This window comes from Vulpes lagopus, chromosome 6, assembly GCF_018345385.1.
Source record: "Vulpes lagopus strain Blue_001 chromosome 6, ASM1834538v1, whole genome shotgun sequence".
NCBI classification, from domain to species: domain Eukaryota; kingdom Metazoa; phylum Chordata; class Mammalia; order Carnivora; family Canidae; genus Vulpes; species Vulpes lagopus.
In genome coordinates this window covers 2539249-2557724 of record NC_054829.1, presented here as the reverse complement: position 1 = coordinate 2557724, position 18476 = coordinate 2539249, and the positions used below count along the sequence as shown (strand labels likewise).

At 51.4% G+C, this 18476-nt stretch overlaps 1 protein-coding gene across 1 annotated transcript in view; it reads right to left on the bottom strand.

Annotated features, from left to right (window-relative positions):
* The window catches only part of CDC42BPB (CDC42 binding protein kinase beta), a 105888-nt gene that overhangs the window by 5579 nt on the left and 81833 nt on the right, over positions 1 to 18476 (bottom strand). The window contains exons 21-36 of the mRNA XM_041760144.1: positions 17712 to 17791; positions 13896 to 13985; positions 13477 to 13554; positions 11691 to 11796; positions 10630 to 10766; positions 10272 to 10411; positions 9028 to 9109; positions 7748 to 7964; positions 7502 to 7564; positions 5878 to 6474; positions 3200 to 3297; positions 3025 to 3109; positions 2799 to 2916; positions 2572 to 2689; positions 1971 to 2076; positions 1795 to 1865 (exon numbers count right to left, since the gene is read on the bottom strand). Coding sequence (XP_041616078.1) covers positions 1795 to 1865; positions 1971 to 2076; positions 2572 to 2689; positions 2799 to 2916; positions 3025 to 3109; positions 3200 to 3297; positions 5878 to 6474; positions 7502 to 7564; positions 7748 to 7964; positions 9028 to 9109; positions 10272 to 10411; positions 10630 to 10766; positions 11691 to 11796; positions 13477 to 13554; positions 13896 to 13985; positions 17712 to 17791 — 2186 coding nt within the window. The remainder of the gene's footprint in view (positions 1 to 1794; positions 1866 to 1970; positions 2077 to 2571; positions 2690 to 2798; positions 2917 to 3024; positions 3110 to 3199; positions 3298 to 5877; positions 6475 to 7501; positions 7565 to 7747; positions 7965 to 9027; positions 9110 to 10271; positions 10412 to 10629; positions 10767 to 11690; positions 11797 to 13476; positions 13555 to 13895; positions 13986 to 17711; positions 17792 to 18476) is intronic.

Sequence of the window (18476 nt, the reverse complement as noted above, 5' to 3'; positions counted from 1 at the left end):
GGCAACAAAACCCTTCAAATTCTTAAGAATAACTTACCACAAACATGCACTCCCTGTAGGAGGGAAACCATCAACTGGAGAGACACCCAATGTTCCCATAAAGGAAAAGTCAAGATAATGGATATCCCCGAAATTAATCTGTGAACTTAATGTAATCCCAATGAGAGGCTCAACACAATTTTTACTTTTTTACTGTTAAGCCAACAAGCCAGTTTAAAAACTTATTTGTAGAGGGGCACCTGGCTAGCTCAGTTGCATGAGCATGTGACTCTTGATCCCAGGGTCATGGGTTCGAGTCCCACACTGGATACAGCTGTTATTTAATAAATATACTTAGAAAAAACAAAGTTCATTACAGAAAATAAAAACAGCTAAGAAACTGTTATTAAAGAGAGAACAAAGAGATATGCTTTGCCCAATCTGCCACAGGCAGCATGGACGCTGATGAAGGAAAAGAATCCATCCACTGGTGGATGGGCTGTCTAGAAGTAGAAACAGGTGAACAAAGGAGTTGAACATATATAATAAAGACAACATTTCAAGTTGGAGAGACATAAATGGCACAGGGCCAGGGTGCCATCCACTTCCAAAAGAAATAAACTCAGGTGCTTGCCTACAAACATGCACTTGGTCAGGACACTCTCTCTCACTGACCAACATCATGATGGCACGACGACACACCAAGGAACCCTGCCAAACTCCCAAGGAGACCATAAGAGAATGTTTACTCAGCTGAGAAAGACTGGACTGCGTGAGAATTAGCACCTGCAACGGACTGTGTTCACAGTGAGAAGAGAGCTCCTATGCACCAGTGAGCAGGGTGAGGGTGTGCAGCGGGCCCTGGAGGAAGAAATGGCCGGCCCCATGCTGGGAATGAGCATGGACCTCTGAGAGCCAGGAACACGTGAGGGAAGACCTTCTGTGTTTGCCATTCATTCAGCCCCACACATGTGCATGCAGGCCTAGCCCCGGGCGGGGTCTCAGGGACAACAGGGCAGGCGAGCAAGCCCACGAGGGCACGAAGACTGGCGAGCACGGGCTCCTGCACTGCCCTCACTACCGTCTCGCAGAGGCGTGCTTCAGTGTGCACAAAGATGCTGCCCGCCACGGCAGGGCCCGGAACACCCTAAGAGCCCCCGGGCCACACTGGCCCCACACACTGATCCTGAACGGCCATCAGAGCAACAGGGGAGAGAGACTGACGTGGAAGGCTCTCAAGATGCACAAGGCCATCTGAACATATAGAAGTACATGGAGAAGTCTAGAAGAGAGAAGCTTGCTGGACTTTTGTTGGAAAGGCTTTCATTTCTCAGTCACACAGCAGGGTGGCCCCCACCCGTCAGCACCCAGGGGTCTTGTGCCCACCATCCCTGCTCAGGGCAGCCACCTGTGCCTGGAGGGGCCCGGGACTCGGGAGCAAAGCCCAGAAAGAGGCCTGGCTGCAGAGGCCTAGGTCTGATGGAAGAGCCTGCTGCTCAGGCCATTACCCAGAAATGGGAATCCACACCTTTCTCCCAGCATACTCATGGTCACAGAGCCCATGCTGTCCAACCGCTCCTTCAGCACAGCCCGGCAAAGTCACGAGTCGGGAACCCCAGAGGCGGTGGTGATAAGCACTCAGGCCCGCCCATCACCAGGCTGCTCTTCTTTCTGCAGTGGTGGCGAAATTGCACCCCTGTTCCCCCTTTCCTGAGCCTGCTGTGCCCCATGTGGCTGTTCCATCACCACTGATTCTCTTCCACATGAAGAGCTGCAGACACTCAGGTGGCGTCCCTGTAAGGAGGCAAGTCGTACCTCTTTGTCAAAGTCCTGGTCGGGGTCGGACATACTCCTCAGAGGCACAGCCACCCCAGGCTCTGGCCCACCTATGGAATGAGAACAGCCATCATCTTAGGGAAAAGAGTCCAGAGCTGAACTGAAATCCCGGAGTCCCAGCAGGCCAGGTCCCCACTCCTGGACATCCTTGGTACCTGATGAGGGCCACGAGATGTAGGGCTTGTTCCTGGGCACAGGCTGCCGGGACAGACTGGGGGGAGCAGGGCCAGGCCTTTCCTCCTGAGAGGGGGGCACGGCGCTCTGGGTGGAGAGAAGGGTGGTGAGCACACTTGGGGTGCCCGGGCTGGGAATGCAGGCTGACCCCGGGGTAGAACCACGTTGAGTCCCAGCCCAGCAGGTAGGCCAACTGCAAAGTGGGCGCCACAGAACACAGCCAAGGGCCTGGAACCTTGCTCCCTGGACAGTGCGCCAGGCCAATTTTGAGCTAAGAATTGGGAATTAACAATCTTAGGTCAAGTAAAATTCTATTTCATATTTTGACAGCTAGTTTCCTTACAAAATACTAAGAGCCTGAAATGGTGACATACACCAAAGAAGTATAAATGCACAAATGTATTTGTGTTTACAAATACACAAATAAATACCGAGCCCCTGGGAGTGGCTGTGGGGCCCGCTAAGGCAGTAAGGAGCCGCGGGTGAAGGAGGTGCCACGGAGACAGGCTCATGCAGCAGGTGCTGCGGGTCTGCTCAGCTCTGCCCCCACCCCCCCTCCCCTGTCTTGTCCCAGGAGCTCACCAGAGGCAAGTCCATGAGCACCTGCATCCCATCACCTGGGCCCATGTGGGCCACGTGGTTGAAGTTCGTTGGGTTGGATATCATTTTGGATCTCAGTTCCGGGTCTCTAAGCATCTCTCTGAGGGAAAGAAAAGTATTTTTGAGATTCACAAATATGTCAAAATCTTTCCAGCTCTCACACATCCCTCCTGAGCGAGGCCGAGCCGGGCCAAGGATTTCACTCTTACCGCCGCTGCTGCAGCCTCTCCTCCTCTGGCACCTTGAAGACAAAGCGCCTCTTGCTTCTGGTCCGAAGCATCTGCTTCTTGCTGTTATCAGACGTGTCGGGCACATTGAGGACCGTTCCTGTAGGCGTGCAGAATGGTGCCAGTGGTTTCACGTGGCCCTCGTGTTGGTGACACCCAGGCCCTGCCTCCCCACTCCCTTCACTGCCACCTGCTGAGAAAGTCTTACCGGAGAACTTGCTCTTGAAGTAGATGAGGCGGGGAGGCTCGCAGTTGAGGAGGTTGAGGGTGCCCTCAGAGTTCAGCGGTCTTATCTGTGTAGGACAGCAGAGAGGGAAGGAGGGTAGCCACATGGCTGGTGGCAGGGTGGGACGGGGCCAGCCACACCACCCTGGGGGCCTTACCCTCCGCAGGCCGATGGTCTGGACCCACTCCATGGTGCGCACGTCAAAAACGTCCACGCCGTACTCACTGTACACCGTGACGTGAGAGGGACTGCAACCTAGCACAGACGGAGCGAAGCCAGGTGAGAGACTGATGCCCCCCGTCCCAGACCACCCTGGAGGGTGGTGGTGAGGCCCCAATACCCGGGAATGTAAGAAAGTGCAAGGGGGACCACGCACCCTCAGCTTAGGGGTTACAACCATTCAAGGTGGGAGATACTCTCACGTTGGTGCTCTAGGAAAGAAACCTTTGCTTTAAATTTCATACAAACCTACCACGTTTAAATGCTTTACTGTCCCCTCTAACTCAACAGCATTTTAAACACCATGTTACAGATGCCAAGGAGGGTCTGTTTAAAAAGTTAGCTTTTTCATTTAATTTTCTTATACAATTACTGCAAAAACAACTGCCTCAGGCTCGATGCATCTGATATTTAGGTAAGGGCCGGGCGTTGTTTTGAGGCAAATTCCTTTAAAAGATGCCAGAAAGTCAGGTTCCTGAGTCAGTATTTAAAATCTCCAAACAGAATTGCCGTTTAGCTCTGGGGCAACAATCTTGCCTGTCTACACCCCCACCTACTAGGCGAACCCACCAGCTTTCTATGAAATCGGTCCTTCGGGGTGTTTGCAGGCAGCCCTTCGGTGGTCTGAACACACCTGGGATGGTAACTAGCTTCCTGCGATGAGCCCCGCAGCGGGGCCATTCCTCCTGGTCCTGAGTGATGGGATACACCCAGGACTGCCGGCCCAGCTGGCATTTGAAGTTTCAGGGTACAGTCCCCACCTTTAGAACTGCAGTAAAACTATCTGAACTGTGGGAAAGAAAGCAGGCCACAGAAGAGGGTCTGCTGGGGATGGCGAGGCAGGCTCAGTCTCTGCTCCGGGTCCTTCTGCCATCCAGGGTTCACTTAAAACTTTGTTCACGCGTCACTAACCGAAGATGAACTTTTGATGTGTTGCTGTCAAATTTCCAATGGGCTGTGTGGCCAGCCCTTCTCTTTTAAATACAAAAAGGAAAATAAAACAGGGTTTAGGAAGTGGCCGAGATGCTGGAACTAGCCAGCAGGCCATTACAGAAGTGACACACCAGAAAAACTTTCTCAAGTGACTTTCAGAGGCTCCTGGGGCAGCTCCTCTTACTTGGGAATATGTGGGGCGTCCTTTGCAAGGAGCCAAGGAGAGAGCTGGGTGTGTGGCTTGCTAGTAAAGTGGTAAACTGAAATGTCCAATCTAAAGAAAAATGTGAATTAAAACATCAGTGCCAGTGGCGAGAGGATGGGCTGGCGAGCCTGGCAGATCTGTGGTTGAGCCCGGCTCTGCCGTGTCCTCTGCACAGCCCTCTGTCCCTGGCACAGCAGGACTGCGCCTCCCTCCGTGACTAGGGACAGGTAACACACACAAATGCTCAGCACGGGCATGGGACAAGGAGGCAACAGAGTTTTAGTTCTGCAGCCTGAACGTTAGTTACTTATTTTTCGCCAGCTCTAAAGCTGATTTGGTGTCTGTACTGTGCACAAGGGAGCAAAACGGCCATGAAGGTGGAGCGAGAACTGGAAAGGGCACACACGGGAGCATCAGGTATCCATGCCAGTCACACAGCCAGGATGCTGAAATATCACGCTCAGTGACCTTTCCACAATCAACTTTTAAAAACCTAAGTTTCAGGAGGAAAAGAGCCCGACAGACAGGCATCTGCCCGTGTGGAGGATAGGGTGGGCAGAGGCCCGTCAGGGAGCGTCCCGGCAGTAGGCCCTGGCCCGCTGCCACCACCTGCCTCTGCTGCAGGCTGACCCAGCCAGGCAATGTGCAGCGAGGCCCTGCGTCCTGGACCCAACACACTCTGCCAACTCGGCGTGGCCAGCAATGAGGCACCCACAACATGGTCCTTTAAGGTGATTAAGGAAAATATGACCCCCACCTGCCACCCTGTCCCCATCCCCCATCAGCTCAAAATCAGCATGTCCCTGCGACCCTTCTAATTCCTCTCTGCTCTATCTGCCCTGCTGCCTCACCGGCTTGAGATACATCAAGCAGGTGGACTCTGAGGCGTAGAGTCTACTCAGAGCGACCAGACAGCAGGCTAGGTGGGAAGCGCCCCCACAGAGCCGAGTCCAGGCCCTGACGCTCCAGGCTCAGGTCTTAACAACTCCTGTCCAGGGACCCCCGTGCCACAGAAAGCCACTGAAACTAGGTGAACAAAAGGACACACCTCCTGGCACTTCCAGGGACAAGGTTGGTCCCAGCAGGAACTTTACCCTGCACACTGGAGCATAATTTTCTGGCTACCAAAACCTACTTTAGTTTGTTTGGGTTACCGTATGAGCTTATAAATTATGCCCACTGGGGTTCTTCAGGTGAGGGACCCCTGCAAAGCCCTCGTGCTCTGGGAGAGAAAGGCACCGCGGGCAGGAGGCTGGCGCGAGAGGGAAGCCCACCTCAGCTCCCCTTCTTGTGGCTGGACCGAGACGTGGTGTTGGGACCACATCTCCTCTTCAAGAAATGCTTGAAGCCCACCTCTCTGGTGCCTCTCTAACTGCTCTGCTATGGGAACTGAGAGACAAACCAAAGCAAACTAGAACGCATGCTGTCGAGGTGAAGAGCAGCAACAGGGATATGGCAACAGAAAAACATATACATACTACAGGCAACAGGCGCCGCAGGCCACATGAGCTCCTGCATGCGTGACCTCCGACCTTGTGGGTCCACGTACAGTCCCATGTGGCTGAAGCAAAGCAGGTACTCCTCGCTTTTGAGCTCCACAGCACAAAGGGCATCAAAAGACTGCTGTGAGAGGAACGTAAGCGAGGGGTCATTGGGATTTACCAGGGTTAGAGCCTGCCCGTCCCCCTGGGGGCTCAGCAGAGAGAACCCAGAAGGGTAGCCAACACAGAGCTTGTCCTTGAGTGCGGCCATCCACTGCACAGTGCCAGGGGCCACGATTTCATTGACCTTCCTGTGGAAAGGCCTAGTTCTCTGGACCTCATAGCAGAGGACCAGCCGTTTCACAGCCGCAAACAGGCAGGTGGAAGAGCTCTTCCTCAGTGTCGCAGTCGCTATGAGCTGGCAGCCTTTTGTTTCTGGAAGCTTGATGTCAACGTTGCTTTCCGCCCCATCGAAGGCAGACCACGGACAGAGATGGACATGGTGGTTCCGGCCACAGAGGAGGACGGCGACTTTCTCTTTGGGAGCAAGCTCAATCTGGTAGACTTTCTTGTAGTCAGCAACACGGACAATCACTGCAGAAATGGAACACCGGGATCTCACAGCGGCTCACAAGCATCTGCCCAAGTGTCCCAGGAATCTCCCCCATCGGCTCCCTTCCCACGAACAGGCTCTAGAACGCTCCTCCACCCCTGCCAACATGTCCTGCAGACAGCAGGGCAGCGCCCTCCTTCAGAAGCCCCCATTCTCACATTCTTGCCCCCCCCTCCACGGTACCAGGGCCACCCGGCTGGGAGAAGCCAAGCACATTGTGGCCCAGGGGGTGGATCTGGACCTCATCCCAGCTCATCCCTGAAAACAAGAACCCTAGGCTGCATTTGGGGAACAAAGGCCTGGCTCCAACCTCACTGGACCCTCAGGTAAACTCTCTGAAAGCATGTGACCACCTCACTGAGCCCCCAAATTAACCCAATTATCCCCAATACCCTAACTGCATTAAGGACTCTCTGAGCAAAGCCCTTGGTCTGGAACCTGTGGAACCAATGGCCCCGAGTGGGCTGTGGCCACCCCTGGTAGGGACACGCATGCACACCGGGCTCAGAGAGGGAAAGCTGCCCAGCATGGAGCAGTTCCTTCTTTGCATTTTCTTGCTGGGGAGAATGAAATGTCAAACTTGGAAGCAAAGGAAGTAAAGTTTCAGGAAGACCCCAGGACATCGAGGAATGTAAACGATCCTCCTTTTAGGAAGCTCTCCGGGCCCCTGACTCCCTAACTCAACCCTCCTGGAGACGGGCTCAGCAAGCGCAGCAAGCAGCGTGGCATCCCCACCCGCAGTACGGGTCTCTGTGCTCTGTCGAGCCCGTGAGTAGGGCCCTGCCCTAGTGTGGAGGCACCGCGGCCACCCCACACACATATGCTGAACGTTTGCCCCTTATCTGGGGCAAATCATGTTCCTCAGCTGTTTGCCTTTCCCCTTACTGACGTACTTTACGCATCACCGACTGTGTCCTAGCCCTTGCAGGCTGGCAGGCTCCTACTACGCATCCTGCACCCGTCTGGGTGAACAGGGAGGTTCACGAACCCGCACCCCTGTGCACTCACCATCCCGGGTCACCTCTATGACATAAAGCCCTTCTTCTAGGCCGACTGCAATCCTGTCCCCATCTGTCAAGGCAGAGGAGTAAGAACAACATGACGTCAGTACCGGCGGCACACACCGTTTGCTTCTCATGGTAGATGCAGGAACTAAAGTCAAGGGACACCACCACCGCGGCCTTGGTCTGCGTTCAGTTCAGCCACCACAGGCACACGGCACCCTCTGACACCCTCTGCGTTGAGAGCACGCACCCACGACGGCGGCGCTCAGGACGGCCTTGATGAGAGGGAGCGTGCTGTCGTAAGCTTCTTGTGGAATGTGCACCACCTGGTTCTTCAAGCGGTTCTTGTGAAGGATCGACTGCAGTCCTTCTAGAATCCCAACCCACTTCCTCTTTTCGTTCTCATTTTCTGTCAGAATGAGCAGTGAGCTGGTCTTAGAAGGTGTCCCTAAGAGAGAGGCTGTCACCTTCATGACAGACAAAGAGAAGAACCATAAGACAACCAAACCACAGCAAACAGGCCCACAGCCCAGCCCTGGAGGTGGAGGACAGGAGGACATGCCTCCTGCACTGTGGTGATTCTGGGGTGCTCACAGAGGCTGCAAGGGGCTCTGCTGCCATAAACAGGTCGGGGCACAGTTATAAAGAGAACTGTGTTGTTCTACACCCCTTCCTTGTCAGATTTTAGTCAATTCTGTTCTTGGCAACCCTGTGATGTGGTTATCCCATTTTAATCCTGATTTCTTGAATGTTTTTACTAGAATTAAAAACAGATTTTCAGAATATGTGCAGTAAAAATAGGATCTCCCACAAAAACGCTCTGCCCAAACATGCTTCCCTGTGAGTGTCACCTGAGCAGGGGAGCAGGAAGCCTGGATGGCGTTAGCTGCTACGGAACGCTCATCTTTTAAGCACACAATGATGGCAACTTTCTGTATCGTACATAAGAGGCACTTTCTGTACAGATAGGTCAGTTAAGGAAAGAGCATTCCTGGATTTCACTTTGTGGTCAGTGAAAATTCTACTGTGTTTATAAAAATTCCCAATGGAGTGGTAGGGGGTGATCCTTTCCCTAATCCATGATCGCTCAGAGGATTCCTAATGCCATACCATCTAATATGAACTTGGGGACACAATTATCTATCTTGGCAACAAAATTGCTGCTGGGAAACATCTACTGGTTCCTTCCTGTTTTGCTCCAGTTGAGGACCAGAAGTCCTAGGGAAGCCACATTCCATCTGTAAATGACCACGAGGCACTCCCAACATCAGGTGCGCTGCGACTGGACATACGGAGCAGGTGGGACACAGGATGGAAGGCAGTGCCGGTGAGGCGGGGGAGACAAGGTCCTGGGGAGGAGGGACCTCAACATGAGGGAAGGCAACTGGAGCAAGACAGGAGGTGTGGGGACAGGAGGTCCACTCTGGGTCTGCTAGCACACTGAAATGCTCCAAAGAACTGCTCTATTCTAACCATGAGATTTCTTTTTTAGGATTAACAAAACCTCTCTAGGAAACAAAAAAAGCGTACCCTGAATATACACGGGATATCTCGGCGTGAAGCATGTATGACGTCTGAGGCCAGGACCGAGCTCACCGAGAACTCCTCGTCTCTGGTAAGAAACAGAACACCTGGAACATCAGAAAGGAATGTGCACACAGGCCTGTCCCCCACCCCTCTGTGTTATGGATCTCATGAGAAAGGACACTTTCACGGCTCTACGTTCCAGAATATAAGATAGGCCCCTTGCCTCCCCCTGGATAAGAGTGCCTTATGCTGACAAAGCCAACAGACTCGACCCTGCAGGTGTAGTGATGAGGGATGTGAGAGCAAAAGCCTCTTCCCTGAGCCACACTATTCTGGCCCATGCCAGATGCTTCCAGCTACGAACATATTGCTGATTAAGCCCATATTTGGCTATGCTCAAGTGGCTGCTTGTTAATGGCTTCTAAAGAAGGGGACACAACCTGGGCAAACAGCTGCGCAAGGCCCATATCTGACACCCTGAATCCTGAGCACCTGACACCACACCCCAGGGCAGCCTGCTGGGGGGCTCTTTGCTACCAGGCCAGGGCCCACCTGTGCCCAGTGACCAACAAGAGGGATCACCTGAGGGATCTGGAAGTGGAGGTGACTCAGCTACATGTCTGTCCCTGACACCATCATCAGGGGCACCCGCTGCAGCCTTCTGTCCTTAGCCCGGGGCAGGTGCCAATGGGCAGACAGGACATCAGGCCCTGTGCTCAGCGTGTGCCTTCTATTAACTGCTTTGATCTTCACAACTAACCTCCGACCTAATGACGAAATCATGCCCATTTTACAAACGGGAAAACACGGAGCTGGACGCTAACCATAGGGTGGCCAGGAGGGAGGGAAGACACTGTGCCGTCTCCATACGTCGGATACTACGAAGGCACGTGATGACAGGTGAAGTGGTGAGGGAGGGCGTCATGTGGCAAAGCCCAAGGCTCTAGATTTCTGTTTCACACAGGACGTTCAGGTGCTGACTCCTTGGGCTGGGCAGTGTGTTTCTGGGATATCTCCTACCTGTTCTTGGGGCAGGCAATCATCTTAAAATGCCTATGCCAAATTGCTGAGTGCAAAAATACCCACGCAGGGAAGTTTCTAGTGCACACATCAAGCATCTGTTTTTAGAACTCTGTTGACTAAGGAAGTGAAGGTATAAATGAGGTTTACCCAGCAACAAACTCACATTTTGGCTAAAGAGAAGTCACTCAGAACTCACAGAACAGGACAGAACACGCAGGACAGACCTGAGGTCCAGGACCTGGCTGGCGACGACACCAGGCTGGGTGGATTTTCCTTCAGGCAGGTCGTACAGAAAGAGCTTGCAGTCACAGACCACCGCGTAAGCCCGCTGCCATCCTTTCTTCACCCCGGTAGGCTTTGGGACCTACAGTTAACAGTGACCACGTTCCACTGGGCCAGAAAGGCCAGCCGCGGCCTTACTGCCCAGGAGGGGAGGCTCCTGGGACCAGCACAAACTTCACAAAGCCACAAAGGTCACTGTCAAGAACAGTGTGGTGTGACTGTAGATCATCAGGCCTGAGACAGGGAGAGCAGAGCTGAGGCAAAAGTGTCTGTCCCCACCCAGATCTTTACACGTCCTACCTTGACATAGCCTTTGTAGGCTGTTCCTATGCCTCTCTGCACGTCGACACCGAGCGGCCGCTTGGACTGCTCAGGAGGGATGGGGCACACCTGGGGAGCACTCTCTTTGCAGGACACATGGCAAGCAAATGAGCACACTGGGAAAGTGAAGAAGCACCACAATCAGAACCTGCTTCCTCCAGAACAGAAGCCGCCAGAGAGCGTTTGCCACAGAGGAGGCCTCTCGGTCATGTCCACGTGTCATGGGAATGGTCCCAACATCCTGTTTCTGGAACAGTTCCCACAAAGCCCTGGGACTCTGGCACCGAGTTGCTCTGGAGCCTGCCTGTGGGGGCCTTACTGGGGGCGTGGCCACAGAGCTGCTGCTCCCCCAGGAGCCGTGCCTCACTCCCCATAGCTATGTCCCCAAATTGCCTGCAGAGCAAACCACCTGCAGGCGTGTAACAGGGCAGACATACAGGGGGTCCTAGCAGCCGCTTGGAAGGCCTGCCAGCAAACAAGGAAAAACGGTTCTACCAGATAGAAACACGCAAAGCTGCTTTTGCAGAGCAATTTCCCGTGACCAGCGGCTGTCACTTGTCATTGTGTGTGAATTCAGCTGGCTGCTCGGTGGTGAGGTGGATAATCACATCACACCGAGGTGGTCACGGTGGCCCACGTGAGTGCAGCACCCAGCACAGGGCAGCAGCACAGCACAGAGGTGGTTACGAGGCCAACAATGACATGAGGAGACAAAATTCTGGTGCTCACCCTCAAATAATGTGACAGTGGAAGAGCATAAAGTCCTATTTACTCTCTGCTCTTCCCGATTTTACAGAAGAAATGGGGATGTTTCATTCTATAGTAACAACAACCCACAGATAGCCTGGGCCGCCCCCCCGCGCTGGGCTCTCCTGCTGCAGCAAGGATTCTGGGCCGTGTCTCCCTAACCTCTACGGAGCATTTATAAAACTAAAGACCGAGAACCTGCCCTCGGCTAGCTCACCATTAGGCTTCATGCTACAGCCTCATCTGACTTTGGAATAACGCTCCCCTTGAGATGGCATGCGGCTAACACTCACCCTCGCAGGCGTAGCCCTGCCGGATCAGCCCCACCATCAGGGACGTGCAGTGGCTGCACTGTGTGGGGCTGGAGAAGGATTTGATGCTGAACTGATGAGCTTTCGGCTGGAGGAGGAAAACCAAGAAGGTGAGATCCAGGCTCTGGGCAGAGACGATCAATCTGCTCGTGATCAAGTTTATAAACTTGGGCATGACCTTGAGAAGCTGCAAATGCGCAATTTCACTGAGGTGTATATGCTCCTTCTTGGTGTTAACCAAAGAGTAGAGCTTAACACCCACCTATCGAGCTTGAGCCAGAAAATCAATCAACATGTTTTCTCTGGTGAGTGGTCATGCTACCAAAAACAGCAAGGAGGGCTGGGCAGGGGAACTGTGCCTCCTGGAGGCTCCTGGGCACTGGCCTGGGCCCCCATTTTGGGGTGGGCTGGCACCCAGAGCCACGCTTGCATGTGAGACCAAGAGACACGCAAGAAATGAACTGCAGCCCTGTTCTTAAGTGGAAGGGCCTCTCCGCCCCTTGTTGGGAGGGCAGAAGTATCACAACACGATCAACAAGGAAACGAAACATGAGGCTGAAGAGAGGAGCAGGCTGGAGATGCAGGACGCTAAGTGTATAAAGCTCTGACATAGCAAAAGGATGGATTATTACTCAGGGATACAGATACTACAGGACTATTTGTAAAAAGCAACACAAAATCCAGAGGGCCGTCTACTCTGCAAGAATCCAAGCCCAAAGCCTAACAACGTCAAGTGTCTTGTCTCTAGCTGGGCCACTGTCTATGGCTGAGGCCATGCCTTGTTAAAGGAAAATGAAGCATCTAAGTGCATCAAGCCAAATGCCTGCTAAGCTTGAAACTTTGGGCCTCCTCATCACTAGAACTGTGGGGCTAGCACTCGGCTCTCCAGACACACTCGTGGGAAAGATGAGTTACACAACTGCACGCTGCTGGGTGCAGTTCCACTTACTCTGGGGAATAACACCCTCCCATGAACCATATGCTTCTCTACCATTCTAAGTGCAGACAGACAAGTGGAAGTCAGCTGGAAGGAGGAGCATGGTGGACATGTGACACAGAGTGGTCACTGCGTGAGAAGGGATCAGGATCTGGGAGATGAAGAAGAGGAGACCACAGTCAGAAATTTCCCAATTAACATGTGACCATGTGTCATTCACGGACTTCATTAAGGAGACACAGGGTCAGGCGTGCCTGGGTGGCTCAGCCGGTTAAGTGTCTTCCTTTGGCTCAGGTCATGATCTCTGGGTCCTGGGACTGAACCCTGCATCGGGCTCCCTGCTTAGTGGGGAGTCTGCTTCTCCCTCTTCCTCTGCTCCTCCCCCTGCTCGTGCTCTCTCTCAATTCTTTTTTTTTTTTTAATAATTTCTTTCTTTTTTTAAATTTTTATTTATTTATGATAGTCACACAGAGAGAGAGAGAGAGAGAGAGAGAGAGAGAGAGGCAGAGACACAGGCTGAGGGAGAAGCAGGCTCCATGCACCGGGAGCTCGACGTGGGATTCGATCCCGGGTCTCCAGGATCACGCCCTGGGCCAAAGGCAGGTGCCAAACCGCTGCGCCACCCAGGGATCCCTCTCAAATAAATTCTTTAAAAAAAAAGAGAGAAGAGGAGAAGCAGTGTCCTGACACTTCACAGACCACACTGCTCACAGCAAACCATTACTAGGACACCAGGATCTTACTGTGTATACAAAAATACTTCTATCTTATTTATACAAAGTTACCTCCTAAAACTGAGAAGGTAGCACAAGTGCAAAGCCAGGCTCCTACCTTTGGTCCAGCCAGAGTGAGGGGCTGCGTGGTAGGCAGCGGCACGGTGGGTGGCCTCTGCGGGGCCCGAGCCATGTCCTGGGGACAAGCAGGGACAGGTGAGCATCCTTTGAGCTCGGTACTGCTCTTATGCATCAGACCCTGCCTGGGGTTCATTTCTCTCTAGAACCAATTAATAATGAATGGCATTTTTAATTCCCTACATTGTTGAGACATCTGTCAGGGCAGCCATCGTCCAGCTGGTGCACTGACAATAACTCGGAGACATAAGTTGTGCCCACCAGTGGGCAAAGGATCTTGCTACAGGAGGCAGGACCAGGGGGGCTACACTGGCATGAACACAGCCTCTGCCCATTAAGGACATGGATGGGGAGGGGACTCAAGTGCTTGTAGGGGAGCAACACGGCAACATTGCTTACTTCCTGCTGTTCTGTGCTGGCAGCCACGGAAACCGATGGGGATGCCTCTGGCTTCGGAGCCTGTGTTTCCTGCTCCGCAGCTGAGCCACTCTGTGAAAACAAAGGCAGAGACGCAGTGAGAAGGAGAGAACTGCTGCAGAAGTCAGATTCTGATTCCACGGGTCCTCCCCGCTGCCCTGCCCAGCCCCTCACTCCCGTCATGTCCCCTCATGGCCCACTTCACTCACAGCTGTGGTGCCTCCCCTGAGGACCACCGTCTCTGGCATTCTGAGACCACAGTGGTGACTGCATGGTCTGACCAGTCATGGTCATTGCCAAAGGCCAGAGGTCACCTGCCTCATCCTCCCCGCACAGCCCTTACCACCCATTCTCCTGACCACCCGACCCACGGGTCTCATTCAGAAGTGGTTTTACCTGTACTTGGTATCATAGATAATGGAGTTAAATGATTTTTTAACTTCATTTCAGGGATCAAGAAGAAATTCTGACATCAACAGGGGTCTGAGGACCCATGCCCAGAACTAAGAATTTCCCTGAAAGTTTTAGGACACAGGGAAGCAATGTTTTATTCTCAGAACTCAAGATTCTCAAATTAATTTCACAATCTGAAACTGAAGCTAAAGCCTTGAATCTAATTTGAAGCTCATTCTAAAACCACTTAAAAAGGACCTCATTTTGAGTGTTCCTGAAATTATTTCCTCACGAAAGGCTCTATTTGCAGACACACACAGACTACATCCGTATGCTCAGTAAGTGCTATCACCAGGACACAGAGGTGGCTGGGAGGTTCCTACGGGAGCAGTTTACAGCTTTATCGGGTGTTCCACATTGAAATCCCAATGAAGCAAATCAGAGAAATACTTTCTAAAAGTTGTAATTAATGAGGTTCCTGTCCAAGGAGCCAAATTCAGATGGGAAGGTAGCGCGCTTGCACATGAACTACACATGCCACATACAACTGTGTACTGCAGTCTCTGAATTCATTAACAAATGCACAAGGGAGCTGCTACATCAATTAGCTAATCATCAAAGCTACAAACTAAGCACATTTCTCCCATGAATAAAGTATGTTACACGTGTTAGAGTTCCATCTCCAGATAAATGAAGAGTAAAGGAATAATACTAAGTAACTTCGTTTCAGCCACGTAATAGCCTGGCTGGTTTCTATCACTTGGTGGGTTCAAGGATGGGAATTAAAGACGAGAAGCTGTCCACACCTGAGGGCTGCTAGGGACACAGGGAGGGCAGTGGAGGGCCAGCATGGGCAGCACTTAATGCATTTACAGAGATGTTGGGGACAAGGGGGAGTCCTCAACTGCAACCTCCCACCCAATGAAACTCTGCACAAAAATACACTGATTCCACCCCTGTGGTCAAGCACTCTAGTATTTATACCATGAAAGCAGGGCAGCAGCTTCTAAAAGACAATCCTCAGGTCTGGAAAGACCTCTTGACAAACCTAGACTCTGACCAAGGATTTTTTTTCTTTGTGAACGAATGTCCTTCCTATTCAAACCACAGAGGTCAGGAAGGACTGGGACTGACGAGAGGCTGCAGGATTGCTGGCTGCCCTGGACATGGTGGCACAGAGATCACGGCCTGGCCTAGCCCTGGGAGGAAGCTGCTCGCTGGCCACCAACTGCGGTGGGACAATTGAGTGAGACCCCACCCCAGGGGCTGCTACTCTTGTACTAATTCTGTAGAAATGATGCTGCTGTCCTGGCCACCTCCATCCTGTTAGCAATGGCAGCCCTGGGTCCACAGTGACCCACCTAGTGTTCCCACCTTGGGAGAGGCTTGGGACCTACGAGACAACAGGTTTCTGAAGGAACTGGCTTCTGGGGACCAAGTAAAACTATTTGCTTCTTAAAACTGAGGACTTCAAGGAGAAGACAAGGATCGGTAATTTGGTAAGAAACCATTTTGACAGGTGAACACCAGCCAGTACGAGCCAGAGTGGTGGGGGCAACAGCCGGCTTGATTTTATAGTAACTGATCCCAGGCAGGGACTGCCAACAGACAGCAGCCCGCTGCCCTAAGGCTGCTGCCAGACAGATACCCAGCAGCCATCCCAAAGACCCAGCGCTGACAGAGGAGTGGGGTAGGGCCTGGCAGATACCACCTCACCCTAATGATGAAACCTAGCACCCCAACCTACACACGTGGGAAGTATACATCACCCCCCGTGCAGCATCCATACCAGCATTCAACCCGGTTCTAATCACGAGGAGCTCTCATGCAAATCCAGAGCACAGGGCACCCTGCAAGACAGTTGGGCTGGCCACTACAGAAATGCCAACGTCAGAAAGAGTGGGGGTGGGGAGAAGTGGAGGCACTGTTCCAGATGGAAGACTGAACACGACCTATGAGCTCTGGTTGGATCCTGACAAGGGGAAGCCAACCAGCGGTAAAGGACGTTGGGCAGCCTGGGTGGCTCAGCGGTTTAGCACTGCCATCAGCCCAGGGCCTGATCCTGGGGACCCAGGATCAAGTCCCATGTCGGGCTCCCTGCATGAAGCCTGCTTCTCCTTCTGCCTGTGTCTCTGCCTCTCTCTCTCTCTCTCTCTCTCTCTCTGTCTTTCATGAACAAATAAAATCTTTAAAAAAAAAGGGGGGGGGGACTTTGTTGGTATGACAAGGAAAATGCAAAGGTGTGCTTTGCTACAGCTTTGGTGCGAAACATCCTCTGCCTGGTGACAACAGCATGGTGATGTGAGGAGAATACCCCTGCTCTCAGATGATGGACCCTGGAGTGTTAGGGGACACGTCTGTGCACATATGGGGAAAGACAAAGCAAATGCAGCAAAATGCCAGTAAGACACCTGTATGTTTACTGTATTAGTCTTTCAACCTTCCTGCAGATTTAAAGTTTTTGTTTTTTTTTTTAATTTTTATTTATTTATGATAGTCACAGAGAGAGAGAGAGAGAGAGAGAGAGGCAGAGACATAGGCAGAGGGAGAAGCAGGCTCCATGCACGGGGAGCCTGACGTGGGATTCGATCCCGGGTCTCCAGGATCGCGCCCTGGGCCAAAGGCAGGCGCTAAACCGCTGCGCCACCCAGGGATCCCAGATTTAAAGTTTTCTAAATAAAAAGTTAGAAATCAATAAAAACAATGACACTTTGCCAGAATTCCCATTAACGAAATTTGCTTTCATTATTTTTACTTTCTGGCTTGTTTTAAGGATCACCAGTGAAGGTCCGTCCCTATCATTTTAGAAAAAGAGGGACAGACTGCCCTGGGTCCATGTGCAGCACACGAAGGATGAAGTGGGGCTCTTGCAGCACCAACAGCCCCCCTTCCTCAAGTGGCTCTGACCTACACCCACGCAGGCCACCCTCAGAGTGGAGGTGTACCCCAGACCTATGACACCAGGAGGGCCACAGAGCACCCATCGCTGGACTATTCTTAATAAGTCACCTTTTCCAACCATCCTTAAGGCCAAACCATAGAGCCATACAGAAGTCACTGAAAGGGTAGTGAGACTCGTTTATTCTTCATTTGCTGCAATGTAAGAATTTGTATTTTCAAAATTGCCTGTAATACATAGCACATGGCCTGAGGCCAGGGTGGATTTCTCCCTGGAAGATGCTGAACACTTTAAGTTAATTAATAAACTTCCACTTGCTCTGAGGAGACTTCTCTGGGAGCATTTCGAATACCTTACATGTGTCTAACCTCATACACTGAATACCCTGGTCTGCATGAGAGAGAAAGCCATTAGATGTTGCTGGCGGCTCCGCACAGGGTCAGAGCAGGTCATACTAGTTCTAACTTACAATAATTCATTTGTCTCTTTTTAAAATAACTACTTACTCTAAATGTTAGATCATGTGCAAGAGGTGCAGTGTTGAAATACTCAAATATTGAATCCTGAAAATCTGGAAGTTTGAGTCCTGTAAGAAAGAAACAAAAATCAGTCAAAGCAGGTTTAAAAGATGGAGTCTTGTGCTTAGATGGGAAGATGCAACATAATCAAGATGTCAATCCTCCATAAGCTAACTGATGAATGTGATGTGATTCCAGTCACAATCATGTGGGAGAGTCACCAAGAAGATGGTATCAGAAATCTTTATAAAAGAGGGGTGGGGGAGGAACTCTACCAGATATTAAAATAGATTTCCCAAAGCCTCTTTAATCACAATCAAGTGAACAATGAACAGGATGGAAAATTCAGAGACAGACTCAGGTACTCAGGGGAATCTCATGTGTTAAGAGTCACATATAAAATCAGTACGAGAGGAATTTTTCAATAACTGGTATTAGATAAATAGCCACAGGAAAAAGATAAACTAGATCCATTCCACAAAATTTACATCAGAGTAAATTCTAATTCAATCAGTAATCCAAATTTAACAAATGAAATCATACCAGTATTGGAAAACATGAATGAATTACTTGAATACCTGGGCATTGGGAATATTTTCCTATGACTTAAGAAAAGGAAGACTGATAAATCTGATGCACAAAAATTAAAACAAAAAAAGCACTAAAACACATTATACTTGGTAAAAACCAAAACCAACCCCCTAAAAATAAAACAAAACAAAAAAACCACCTGAGTATGTATGTGTGTGTGTG